This window comes from Belonocnema kinseyi, chromosome 10 (assembly GCF_010883055.1).
Source record: "Belonocnema kinseyi isolate 2016_QV_RU_SX_M_011 chromosome 10, B_treatae_v1, whole genome shotgun sequence".
In the NCBI taxonomy this organism is placed as follows: Eukaryota; Metazoa; Arthropoda; class Insecta; order Hymenoptera; family Cynipidae; genus Belonocnema; species Belonocnema kinseyi.
Genome location: NC_046666.1, coordinates 62592493 through 62606503, shown reverse-complemented (window position 1 = coordinate 62606503; position 14011 = coordinate 62592493). Strand labels below are relative to the sequence as shown.

Below are 14011 nucleotides of genomic sequence, written 5' to 3'. Positions count from 1 at the left end.
TTTACATTTTTATTATTTTTTTTTAATTATAATTTATGACAGGATAATTAAAAATGTAGACTTGGAATGTGTATACAGTTTCGCAAATTTATTATAAATAATGCTTTTTTCAGTTTTTAGCGATTTAATTAGTATGTTTAATTTAGAAAGCTTTGACAAAGTATATTACAATATATCCTTAAATATATTAATACCATCGATTAATTAATCAATTAAATAATACTGAAAAAATAATTAATCATTTCTTGAATTTGCCTCGAAAGTCCATAAATTTGAATAATAATTCAAACCAATGTTTATTTTAACTTCTTCTACTTAAAATAGAGTGCATATTCAGGTAAAATTAATGTTGTTACTATATTAAATTAAATTTAAACCGCTTCATATTCATATTCTTTTAAGAAAAATTGTTACATTTTCAACAAGATAGATGAATTTCTAATTTAAAGGATGAATTTTTAACAAAAAGATTAATTTTCTACAAAAAAAATAAGATTTTTGAACAAGAGACGTAAATTCTCAAACGAAAACTTGGTCTTTTATCTAAAAAATATCTATTTTCAACTGAAATAGATGAATTCTAAACAAAAAAGGTGAATTTTTAACTACAAAGAACAGTTTTCGACCAAAAATGAAATAGGGTTATTTTCAGATAAAAAAAAATTAATTTTCCACCCGAAAACATAACAAATTTTCAAATAAAGTAATGAATTTTCAACTACAATGATGAATTTTTAACTGGAATACATTTTCAAACATGGAGATTAATTTCCTACCAAAAAAAAAGATTTTTAACGAGAATACATGAATTTTCTACGAAATATTTAAATTTCAAATAAAAAATATCAATTTTAAACCAAAAATGGAACTTGACTTTTCAGGTAAAAAAATTAAACAAAAAGATTAATTTTCTACAAAAAATAAGATTTTTTTAACAAGAGACGTGAATTCTAAACCGAACACTTGGATTTTTATCTAAAAAATATTAATTTTCTACTGAAATAAATGAATTTTAAGCAAAAAAGATGAATTTTTAACTACAAAGAGCAGTTTCCGACCAAAAATGAAATAGGGTTATTTTTAAATTAAAAAAAATTAATTTTCCTAAAAACATAGCAAACTTTCAAATAAAGTAATGAATTTTCAACTACAATGATGAATCTTTAACTAAAATACATTTTCAAACATGGAAATTAATTTTCTGGCAAAAAATACGACTTTTCACGAAAATACATGAATTTTCTACGAAATATTTGAATTTTAACTAAAAAAGATTAATTTTATGCCAAAAATGGAAAAGTTAACTTTTCAGGTAAACAAATTAAATGATCAACGAAAGAGATGAATTTTCAACTCAAGTGATGGAATTGTCAATTGTAATAGTAACATTTTCAGTTAAAAAAATATAATTTTCAAAAAACTAGTTACGTTTTACAACAATGTGATCAATTTTCAAAATGGAACAGTTGAATTTTTAATCAAAAAGATGAATTTTCAACTAAAATGATAAGTCCTTCACGAGAATCATTGAATTTGCAACCAAAAGTTGAATTTACAACTAAGAATTTAAACTAAAAGACCATTATCAACTAAAAATGATAGTTACAAAAAAAATCAATAGTTAAATTTTTAGTTTAGAAAATTAATGATCAACCTAAGATACGCATTTTTAACGAAAATTACGGGGTAATCAACTGTAGTAGCAACATTTTCAGTTAAAAAAATTTAAACAAAGTAATTAAAGCTTCAACTGGAATAGTTAAATTTTCAGTGAAAAAAAAGATTCTAAGCCTGAAGATTTCCAAAGAAGACAACATTTCAACATGAGTTGAATTTTCAATAAAAAAGAATATTTAAATTTCCAGTTAAAAAATTCATTTCCAACAAAAAAAACAACTAATTTTTAACAAAATACTGAAATACATTAATATAAACTTTTATAAATAAAGAATAATTGTTATTCTTTTTTATATTGCAATAAAAAAATTGAGCGCATTCTCAACAGAATTTTCTAACTTAAAAAAATGCTCCGACATTTGAAGGTTTTTGCAGGTATATAAAAAATATTAAAATTCCCTGAAAATTTCAGGTTTTCTCGGGTTTCCAGGTAGGGTAGAAACCATGTCTTTTTTTGTTTTCCTTTTTCATTGTGAAATATGAAAATCTGTCGACAGTTCAAGGTTAGTTGGAGAGGTTAATCAACCTCATTTTTGCAAAAAAATGTTTAAAAAAATGGTAAATAAGATTTATATGTGCATTTACACAGAAGAATAATTTTTAAATAAATTTAGATATCTTACAATTTAAAATAGGTTCAATTTCAATGAACCTTCATTCCAAATTCAAATTTTGTATTTTTATTTTAAATAACATTCTTATACATGACAAAAATGCATTACTTGAATTTCAATTCAAATTATTTAGTGATAAAACGATATAATTTGCAAGAATTAAAAATCAAACGCGATTTAAAAAGCATTTTAAAAAGTGACTGAAAATTTTTTTTAAACAGTCTCTGAAGTTCAAAATAATTTTAAACTTAAAATAATGGAGGCCTGAATTTGTACGATTGTGTAATATTCAAATCTAAACACAATTTTATAATTGAAATCTATGAATGAACCATTGTTTGAACAACGTTCAAATCAAGAATAAAACGAACTTACCTGTTCTGTGGAAAGTGCATTATCTGACATAAATCTGCATGTTAATAATTTGCTCAATCCAATTTCACGAATTGATCCAGAGATAATATTGTTTAAAACCAGTGGAGTCTGTTTAAAATATACAAATTATTAGAAGCGTCAAAATAGTGAAATTAAGTATGACTTATTTCCTAACCTCAAAGTACTTGTTTTCGAAATTACCTTTGATAGAAACATTTTCCCACTTTAATTCTAAAACTAGATTATCATATAAACGTTACTTCCTTTATTTCTACACTTGAAATCTTTTAAACTATCAGGAGTTAATTTTTACTGTAAAATAAGCGCCAAATTGATATAAAGATCAACAACTCAACACATTGCGGCCGCCAATAGCAGACGACGCTTATTTTATGACTCGGAAAAACAAGCTCAGCCATTATTACCAAAGATATTTTACATTTTTAAAAATGTATTTTTAATTCACTTAATTATATGATGGATTTTAAACCTTTTTTAGGCTTTTGTATTAAATAAAAAGATATTCAGCACTTTTAAAGTTATCTTTACTGATTGGAAATTTAAAAAATAGATCTATTTAAAAACTGTAAAAATTTAAATATTTTCAGATTAGAATTTTGAAAATTTGACCATTTAAAATTCATAGGAAATGAAATTGGATTATTTCAAATTAAAAGCGTTCAAAACTAAATAAATAAAAATGAAAAACTTTTCAATTTAAATCATTTTCAATTCAAAGTCATTAAATTCGGACAAATTAAAAACCAAATTAAACGCTTTAAACTCTAGAATTTTAAATGATTATTTATCTTATTATTTATCTTATTTATTTTGATTGAAAATGTAAATTTTCGATCAAAAAACGAACCTAAGATTTATTTCAAATAGTATGTCTTATTTAAAACCTAATGTTTTTTGTTAAAAATTACCGATTTCTCGCTAAAAGTGTTAACATAACTAGAAATTGTTAAAAATTATCTATATTCTTTGAAATCTGCACCGATTTTTGGTGAAAAACGCAAATCTTACATTTAATTCTTTAAAAATATATATTTTTCTCTGCCATCTAATGATTTTTCATTAAAAATGCATATTGCCTATACAAGACGTTAAGAGAAAATAAAATTGTACAAAAATGGTAAATCTATTTTTCAATCTAATGATCTTTTCAAATAAAAAAAAATAAAAACAATTTTCGACGAAAAACTTTTAAAAAATTTATTCAGATTTATAAATCTTCTTTAAAATTTAATTATTTTTGTTTCGCCAATTTTACATGAAACCCTTTAACAGAACCTAAAATTATTTTAAAAATTGTGCATTCAAAAAAAAAAGATTTTAATCAATTTTCGAGCGACTAAAAAAATTGCGATGGATTTAAGAGACTTTAGGGCATTTAAAAACATTCCAAAGAATTTCCAATATATTTTAGGGTATTTAAAATCGCAGTTCAAATTATAAGTACACCTGTTTTAAAATATCAAGTTTAATTAATGATGTAAAATGACAATGTTACCTAAAATTGATAAACGCTTTTCATAGACAAAAATGTGATTTATCATAGAAAGTCTAATTTTTCAATTTCATAAACAAAAATTGTTTAATTTAATTGCATTACTTCACGACAAAGACAGAGATCAAAGATTTTTATTATAAATCATTTTTTTTTCGTTTCTTGCCTAGATATGATCGTTTCAGGAGAATCATCAATTAACGTTTATTGAAATAATTGATTTTAAACAAAAATGATTATATTTTAAACAAGATTTAAAATTCTAAGCAACTCTTTTTTTTTCGTTCGTAATTATTGGTATTTTTAATACAAATTTATTAGACTCCAAAGAATATTTACAGTTCTACACTGTTTTAGGTTACGTTGGTGTGTCTCACGATGTATCATTGAAAAAATTATTAAATTTAAATCCATTGATTTATGTTTAAAATGATAAAATTAACAAAAATAGTTCGATTTGAATCTAATCGTTTTTGTTTGAAAATACGAATTTTAAGTAAGAAAAGATGAAAACATAACCTAAACTTGTAGAATAATTTTAAATATTCTTTGAAATCTAATAATTTTTTATTAAATATAAATATACCAATAGTTACTTTCACTAAAAAAGGCGAATTTTCAACTGAAAAATATTAATCTTAAAAAAATGGAAGTGACATTTTCTGTTAAGAAATTAATTTTAAACAAATAAAAAAGTATTTTCCACTAAACAGTTAAATTTCCAACCATTTATAAGCCTTCAATCAAGAAATTAAATGGTTAACAACGTAGTTTAACTTTGACCGAAGTGGTTGAATTTTCAATTAAAAAAGATTAATTTTTAACAAAATAATTAAACTTTCAACCAAAGAGATAAATTTTCAACTTAAAATATAAATTTTTAACAAAAAAGTGATTCATTAACAAAGTGATTCAACCAAATCATTCAAAGAAATTAAGTAAATACTCAAGCAAAGGAGAATGATTTTTAACCAAAATGTTGCATTTTCACTATTAAAAATTTTAATTTCTTCTATAATAGATAAAGTTTTAAATCAAAAAGATAAATTAAAAAAAAAACTGTTGAATTTTCTGTTGAAAAAGATTTCAGTCGAGTTGTCACGATTAAAATATGAATTTTTAAACAAGAAATAATTCCCCAGCTTTTATCCAGAAAATATTTTAGTTTATTTTTTAACACTCAAATATAAATTTTCAACAAAAAGTACATTTTCGACGAAATAGTGAAAGTTTCAAGAAAACAGAATTTTTAACCAAAAAGTATGACTTTTTAACAAATAGAAATTTAATTTCAAACCAAACAGTTGCATTTTTATCCAAGAAAGAAGTAGTTTCTGCTAAAACAGGTGAATTTTAAAATAAAAAAAGACGGGCTTTCAAGAAAATTGTTGAATTTTCGACCGAAAATTCGCATTTTTATTCAAGAAAGATGAAATTTCTCCGATTCCAGTTCACTTTTTAACACCAAAATAAGAATTGTAATCCATTTATAAACTAAATTGATGTCTTTCAGAGAAAATTATGAAATATTCAACCAAACAATAAAATTTATAACTAAAAGAATAATCTTCAGAAGAAAGTTGTTGCGAATTTTCAAAATTCTAATCTGAAGATATTAACGTTTTTAATTATTATATGTTCGAAATTTTAATATGAAATTATTCAGATTCGAGATTCTTTAATTCAAAATAAGATTGTTCAATTTTAAACTCTTTGAATTATAATTAAAAGATAAAATTCCAACGACTTTCTCATAAAAATGTCTATTAAAAAAAGTAGAATCTGACATTTTTCAATTTGGAACGCTTTTAATTAGAAATAATACAGTTTTAATTCGTTTGAATTATAAGAATCGAATTTTAGACATTGTATTTAGAAAATATTTCGTTTTTAACGTTTCGAACTTGTCCAATTTTCGAAAATTTCTTCTAATCTTAAATCATTGAAATTCGTGTTCCGCAAGAGGCGCTACGAACGATGACAACTAACTAAATCCGAATCTATGCATCGAAATTTTCCAAAGTAGTATGGCAGTGGGGTCTCCTTATTATAATTTGATATTTTTCTATACAAAAATTCTATTCAGAAATAATCAATTCGAATGAAAATTACTAAAATAAAACATACGTAATACTTTAATAAAGAACTTTTCACAGCGAATGGTAACAAACTTTTGTTAAAATAAAAAAAAGCATAAGTATATTGGATTCATATGTATTATTTATTATATACGACAGGTAACAAAAATTACATACTCGACTTACTCTACGATAACTCTAATTATAATTTTTAAATGCAAAAACCTGCATCGCAAAATGTTGGGGCGTTGGGTTATGAAATCCAGAACATATGCTGCCTTAAATATAACATATTTTTAAACAAAAAATACAAATAGTGAAAATAACTTCAATTTCGAATATTTCACTTATCATACTATATAATATACGTGTTTAAACGTGCATCGAATTGAATAATGGAATTTTTCTTCACTCTCCCGACAACTTGGAATCACTCAAGTCTTTCGGTTTTTTTCGAAATGCACTTTAAAAAAAATCGTGCATTGTATGTGGCAAATCAAGTGAGTCGTATTCCACAAGTAATTACAAACTCCATGTATGTTTTTCCTGTAAGAAAACATCACTCATTCTTTAATAAGGCTCTTGTTACCGCTCTCCCTCCCGTTTTAATATAACAGATAAAGCCGCTTTAAATCAAAAAACACTCTTCTTTTCTGCACAGCAACTTTAACAAAAATGTAATTATTATCATAATATAGATCCGATCAATTATTTAGCTTCTTTTATCTGTTCATCAGTTTTTCAAATGAAAATTATGATCCTTTTCATTGTTAATTTTTAACTTCAGTTTCTTTTTTTATTTGGCTTAATCTCTTCTTTCTCTCTTATTCAGATCGTAAAAAACGCGGAAAGGCAAACCAAAAGAAGCTTTTAAAATGGAATTTTTTTTGTGAGTCTGAATTCACGAAACGCTTCTATAATTTTCCAAATAATTTTGTATTGAATACACGTGCGATCAAAGTAAAAATTTAGAGAAGAGCTTCGGAAGAATAATAACTTTAAGATAGTTATTTACATCTTTTTAGATAGTGAAATGCTTAAATTAAAAGTATGGCATTTTCTAACAAGTTCCCATTAAAAATTAACGTTCAAATTCATCAAACTAAACTTTTTACCTACTCGTTTTTATTTTCCTCGTTAAACATAACTCGTTTCACGTGATATTTCTCGGAGTACCAGGCATTACGTTTAAGAGGTTTTTTTTTCTCTTCAAAAAAAGTTACATTAACACAGAAAATTCTTATTAAACTTTAAAATATATTTTAAAAGTATGGCCTTGAAATTTCAAGCGCGAACTTAACATCGCGGAATGTTATTTTTGTTTTTTTAAACACAGTCGGTATGAAAATACAAGTCAAGAAAATGTAAAATTCGCGAAAAACTGAGGTCAAAGTTAGAGGTTATGTCTAAGTGCGGCCTTGGGAGATTAGGCGCGAATTTCAAATCGCGGAACTTTGTTTCTGCCCTTTCAACCATAAAGAGTAGTATCCCTGAAATTTCACTCTCAGTTCTCATAATTTCAACCTTTTTCGCATGCGTATTCTCCCATGAAAAATTAACAAAACATAACCAAACCTCTAGTGCCTGTCCGGATACATATTCGGATTCGGATATCCCGGCCTCGGTGGATACATTTCCGGTCCCTGATGGTAAGGATTGAGAACCGGCTGTTCAGCGGGCCAGGAGCTGCCCTGCATTCTTTTCATGATTTCATTCAACGGCGTCCAGGGCATTCTCGATTCTGGCGGGGCAGCCGGCTGTGTCCACTGGGATTTACCGGCCATCGGATGAAGTCCGCCCGGGTGCCCAACTGCCGAGGGATGTGGCACAGGTTGGGGCACGGGATGTGGAACTCCATGTCCCATCATCATATGTGACATGGATGGATGTCCCGGATGTGCAGATGGCCAACTTTCCTGTTTCGGCGCTTCCCTCTGCCTCTCTATTTCCCTATCCCAACTCGGAGGATTAAATTTGGCCATGATTTCCTTGCTACCATCATCGGCACCTCCGTCCTCGGCCCAGGGATCTCTCGCATCCTCTGGCAAATCGTTCCACTCGTCCTTCATTGAGTCATTCTTCCCATCCCACCTTGCCTTCTCCATCCAGGAAGGCTTTGTCGTTTCCTTGGGTCTTATGTTCCAGGAGTCGGTGCTCAAGCCGGCAGGAGCTGTGGACCAGCTTCCTTTCGGCGGAGAATAATCTATCGGAGGTTTGATCTCTTTTGCATACCAACTCTCCTTTGTCTCTTTTATGTAGCGCTCTCTCTCGAGTTCCCGCTCTCTTTCCCGTTCGCGTTCTCTCTCACGCTCTCGCTCTCTCTCGCGTTCTCGTTCTCTTTCCCGTTCGCGCTCAACTTCCCTTGACAGGGCTCGTGTCGGCGACTCCCAGGAAGATCTCTTCCTCTCTTCTTCCCAACGCTCCTCAGGTCGCTTCCAGCTTTTGTCCTCTACGGCTCCTCTGGTTGGAATGTCCCACTCGTCTTCATACCTAAAGAAACAATTTTTAGATAATGCACGGAAAGAAATTTCGGGAGATTAATATCACGGCACTGCTCCTTGATTTTATTATGCTTTTAAATCATAGAGTTCAAGACTTTAAAGCACGTAAAAAATTGTAGCTCTAAAATCACGCGCTTCTATGAATTAATCTCTTGAAATTTCTCTCCTCGTGAAAACATTGTTTTTATACGAGCGAAATTGATTTATTGTGCTGTGTTTAGACCGGGGTAAAGAAAAAAATGTCATTAGTCATACCTGGCTGGAGGTGTCGCCCTGGGTGGCGTCTTCGCGCGCCTTGGAGGCGAAAGTCTTAGCAGCACTGGAGACATAGCTCTTCTCGGAGATAATACTCTCGATGTTGGCGACAAGTACTGCGGAGATCCTCTTCTTGGCGAAACTCTCGAGTAAGGCGAGACTCTTCTCGGCGAATGGCGTCTTAGAGGTGAACGTCTCGGGGAATGATGTCTTGGTGGCGGCGAGTGGACTCTTCTAATTTCCCGTCTCATTGGCGAAGTCGATCTTGCAATCGGAGAGTATGACCGTTTCGGCGAGCTCGAGCGTTTCAGCGAGCCATGACGTGGATCCGGACGAGAAGAACCATGGGGAGAATAGAAGCCGCGCGAGTGTCTTGAGGGAGACCGCCTCGGGGAATGTCTACCTGGCGAAAGTCTGATGGGTGAGTGTCTCCCAGGTGAAAGCCTGATGGGAGAACGCCTCGGCGAATGTCTTGCTGAAGAGGTGGGTCTGCCGGGCGAATATCTTGCGGGCGAACGTCTAAAGACCTCTCTTCGCCGCGGAGAAATCGACCTCGTCGGCGAGACAGATCTCTTCGGGGAAATCTTCCCCAGAGCCGATAGCCCCGGTGATATGGATCTACTGTAAGGTGAGACTGATCGCTCCGGGAAAGACTTTGTCCGCTTCTGTGCCAATTCAGCTTTCATCTTGTTCATCTTTTCCAGCAGATGCTGTCGATACTGTCCTCGGTATTTCTTTTTGTTGAACTTGCTAGATGCGGAGGCAGCGCTACTCGAGGCAAAATCAGCCGGCATAACGAGATTGGGTTCCAAGGGTGGAATGTTGGAATACTTCTTAGGTCCTGGAGGAGTCGGAGATGGTGGACGGAACTTGCGAGGCTTCCTGTCCAGCAGTCCGCGATCATCGAAAATATAACCATCCGAGGTATTTCCATCCGACAATCCGGATTTGTCGTTTTCTGGTGCCGGGGCAATTCGATCCCAGACGGAAACCTGATTGTGAATCTTGGTCGTCTGTTCGAGAACTTTGTCAAGCATATTCTCAAGTTGCTTGGCAGTGTCCTCGTCGAGGGGGGCCGAGCCGGCGTTCATCTTCTCTTTCGCATGGGCCATCAGTCGGTGTGACTCTTTAACTTTTTGGGCAGCGGAGAGACTCATTTTCGAGGCGGGCTCTGGTCGACTTGTAGAAGATTCGGCTCGACTCGCGGAAAGCCTCTCGCGAAGATCTTGCTGTTCGCGTGACTTTTTCTCGTGCAACGGATTAACTTTAAATATTGGATTCTCCTCTTCCTTCCACTGTGGTTTCTTTGGAGCCTCCCAGGTTTTTGCCTGTGGAGGTTTCTCCCATGGTTTGTGTCTCTGGGTAGGTTCCTCCCACGGGTTCTCCTTCAACGGTTGATCTTCCCAGGGTTTCTTCTTCGACGGCGCTTCTTCCCAAGCTTTACGTTTCACTGGTGACTCTTCCCAGGGCTTTTGTCTGGGCGGTAAATCATCAAAGGACTTTGGCTTCGTTGGAGGATCATCGAAGGATCTTTTCGTGGTTGGATCGTCCCAAGTCTTTTGTTTTGGTGGAGGTTGTTTTGGTTTCGCAGTATCTGGCTTGATACTGAAGGTGATAGGCTTTTTGGGCTGTTTCGTGGGTATTTCCTCGATAATTTCGGGCGAGTGGCTTCGTTTTACTGCAAACTTGTTCCTGTTTTCTTGGAGATTTTCAAGATTGTTCTTGTTGGGAGGAGCAAAGTTTTTCTTGAAGGCAGGGGAAGGTTTGACGGGTTCGAATTTCTGCGGGTAAAGTTTTTCCTCCGCTTTGTTTGCGCCCTTTCCTTGATTTTTCGCGTTTGGATTTGGAATTTGGTTTTTCGGTCGGAGATCGAGTGAGGGAATGATTTTCTCCATCACTCTGCGCTCCATGAGGATTACGGCTTCGAAATGAGGGCCGGCCGGTAAAGTGTCGACGACGCAAGCTCTGATGGGAATGAAGGGATTTCCCAAATTTCCAGATGCGGGTCTTGTCAGTTCCAGAATTGAACGGACTGACTGTTTCGTTAATGTTGTGACTAGAACCAATCGCCGTAGGCTTGCTATTCTCCGAATGCTGGACATGACTTCGACTCCTGAAAAGAATTTAATTAAGACTGAATCAAATTTTCTTTACGATACGTAAGTCAATATGCTGATCAAATATTTTTTTTTAATGACGCATAATTCAGATATTCAGTTGTCCAAACATCCCCTAACACAACAGAGTAAAAAATGGCCAAATAAATTAATTTTGAAACAAATATCTAAATTTCGAACTAAAAATATCTATTAAAAAAAATTCAATAGGTAAACTTTTAATTTAAAAAATAAATATTCAACAAAAATAAACGGATTTTCAAGAAAATAGTTTAACTTTCAACCTATGAGAGTGATGAATTTTCAACTAAAATGATCAATCTTCAACTGGAATACTTGAATTTCAATCTAAAAAGATGAGTTTTTAATTGAAATAGTTGAATTTTCAACAGCAAAAAATTAATTTTTACTAATAAAGATCAATTGTTAACCAAAACTTAAATAATTAAATTTTAAGTTTACAAATTAATGTCTAACTGAACTGCTCAATTTTTAACTAAAATGGTAAATCAACAACTAGAATAGTTGAATTTTATACCAGAAATATGAAGTTTCAACTAAAATGATGAATCTTTCACTAGAATAGTTGCATTTGAAACAAAGTAAGCACAACAGAGTAAAAAATTGCAAAATAAATGAATTTTGAAATAAATAACTAAATTTTGAACTAAAAATGTCCATTAAAAAAATTGAATAGTTAAACTTTTAATTAAAAAAATAACGGATTTTCAAGAAAATATTTTGAAAAAATATATATTTTAACCAAATGGTTGAATTTACAAACCAAAAATAATTAACTTCAAACAAAAACAGTTGCATTTTCAGTCAAATACATAGCCAAAAAGGAAACTTTTTTATAAGACAGTTGAATTATTAGGCTGAAAAGGTACATTTTCAATAGAAAATATAATTTTTAAACAAGAAACATGAATTTTCAAGCGAATAGTTGAATGTTAAAAAAAAAAAGATTTTTTAATCAAACCATCGCATTTACGACCAAATAGTTGAACTTTCAATAAAAAATAACGAATTTTAAACAGAATAGTTAAATTTGTAATCAATGATTGCATTTTCAACTAAATGGTCGAATTTACAAACAAAAATATCAAACTTCAATCAAAAACAGTTAGATTTTCAACCAAATAGTAGTTGAATTTTCAAACCAAAAATACATTTTTGTTAAGACAGTTGAATTATCAACCTGAAAAGGTACATTGTCGACAAAAAATATCATTTTCAACTAAGAAAATTAATTTTTCAGCAAATAGTTGAATGTTTAAAACAAAATTAATTCCCAACAAAAAAGTTCATTTTCAACATAGAAACCTTAATTTTAAGCCAAAAAGGACGAATTTTCAACAAAACATTGAATTTTCGAAAGAAAAAAGATTGTTTAATAAAATAATTTAATTTGTAACCAAATAGCAGAATTTTAACCTGTAAGGTGGAATTTTCAAATAAATGGTCAAGTTTTCGAACAATATAGATTCAAATAAATCACTAAGATTTTTAACCTAATAGTTGAAATTTTTAAACCAAAAAGGCTCGTTTTTAAAAGAAAAGATATTTCCAACCAAATGGTAGAATTTTCAAATAAAAAGTTTTCAGCTTCGACCAAAAAGAGTTGCATTTTCAAAAAAATAGTTGGATTTTCAAGTAAAAACGACGAATTTTTTAGAATTCAGCTGAACCATTCTACCATAAAAGATGATTTTTGAATCCAAAAGGGCAAAATTTCTATCAAAAACGATAAATATTTAACAACATAGTTTAATTTTCGACAAAAGAGGACTTTTTAATCAATCAATCTTTAACCAAATAGTGGAATTTCCGCCTACCAAGATGAATTTTCAAACAAAAACTATTAAAATTCAACCATAAACATTGTCAAACCAAAAAATACGAAGCTTCAAGACAAAAAATATTTTTTAACAAAACAGTTAAATTTTAATCCAAATCATTAAATGTTTAAGCAACACAAAACACATTTATTTTTTAAAAAGAAAGTTGAATTAGAAAAAAATTAATTTTCAATAAAAAAATCCAAACAGACGAATTCTCAAACAAAAGGGATGGCTTTCTCAGAAAATTGTTACATTTTTTTTAATATATAAATTTTTAAATAATAGTTCAATTTTTAAGCAAAAGGAATTAAATTTCAACCAAGAAAAGTTTGACATATGAAACTTTCTTGAAAAAAGTGGAAAGAGTGTTTGCAGCCTGCAACTGACATTTTATATATTGGACTTTTCTTACTCAATGAATATTTTTAAAGAATTTGTTTACCATTAAGGAAGTTTTATTAGTACTATTATTGAGAATTAAACCATTATTTTATCAACTTTAAGGCTTTTTTACTGAAAAATAAACAAAATTCCCGTTCATTTTTTCGGGTTTTACAGAATAATTTCCCGGATTTTTCTGTCTCCTGATCCAGTGGCCACCCTGCTATTAGAAAAAATTCAAATGAATAACATACCTCTGCCAATGTATGAATTAGTGTTGACGATAGCCGAAGCTCTGCAATTCGTAAGCACATTCGCAATCGTAGCCATAACTTCCGTAGGTTGTCCCATCACAAAAGACGCGTTTTTAATATTATTTAATTGACAAATCATTTCCGCCTCTTCAACTTCTGCCGGTGAGTCCAAGCCAATGATCTTTTGGCATTTCTGTAAAATCATATTCCACCAAATGAATTTTGAAAATATGACTTCAGAAGATTAATTAAAAATAATTTTTTTAAAGTCTGGTAATATCTTTTTATAAATCCATTCTTTTTTTAATTAGGAATGATTTTTAGGTTCTCATAACAAGGTATCTACTCAAATACTGGAAGAAAATTCCCTGAAAATTCCAGGTTTTTTCCAATTATTATATA

General features: G+C 30.7%; 2 protein-coding genes across 6 annotated transcripts in view; both read right to left on the bottom strand.

Annotated features, from left to right (window-relative positions):
• Positions 1–3036, bottom strand: part of LOC117181771 (28S ribosomal protein S10, mitochondrial) — a 4133-nt gene extending 1097 nt beyond the window's left edge. Inside the window, exons 1-2 of the mRNA XM_033374736.1 lie at positions 2868–3036; positions 2667–2774 (exon numbers count right to left, since the gene is read on the bottom strand). Coding sequence (XP_033230627.1) covers positions 2667–2774; positions 2868–2882 — 123 coding nt within the window. The 5' untranslated portion in view covers positions 2883–3036. The remainder of the gene's footprint in view (positions 1–2666; positions 2775–2867) is intronic.
• Positions 3037–6381: 3345 nt separating this feature from the next.
• Positions 6382–14011, bottom strand: part of LOC117182378 (titin-like) — a 45094-nt gene continuing 37464 nt past the window's right edge. For 3 of the 5 annotated variants that reach the window (XM_033375587.1, XM_033375583.1, XM_033375586.1), the window contains 3 exons: positions 13610–13802; positions 9014–11126; positions 6382–8747 (listed from right to left, as the gene is read on the bottom strand). In XM_033375587.1, coding sequence (XP_033231478.1) covers positions 7835–8747; positions 9014–11126; positions 13610–13802 — 3219 coding nt within the window. In that variant the 3' untranslated portion in view covers positions 6382–7834. The remainder of the gene's footprint in view (positions 8748–9013; positions 11127–13609; positions 13803–14011) is intronic. The other 2 variants (XM_033375585.1, XM_033375584.1) reach the window with 2 other exon arrangements.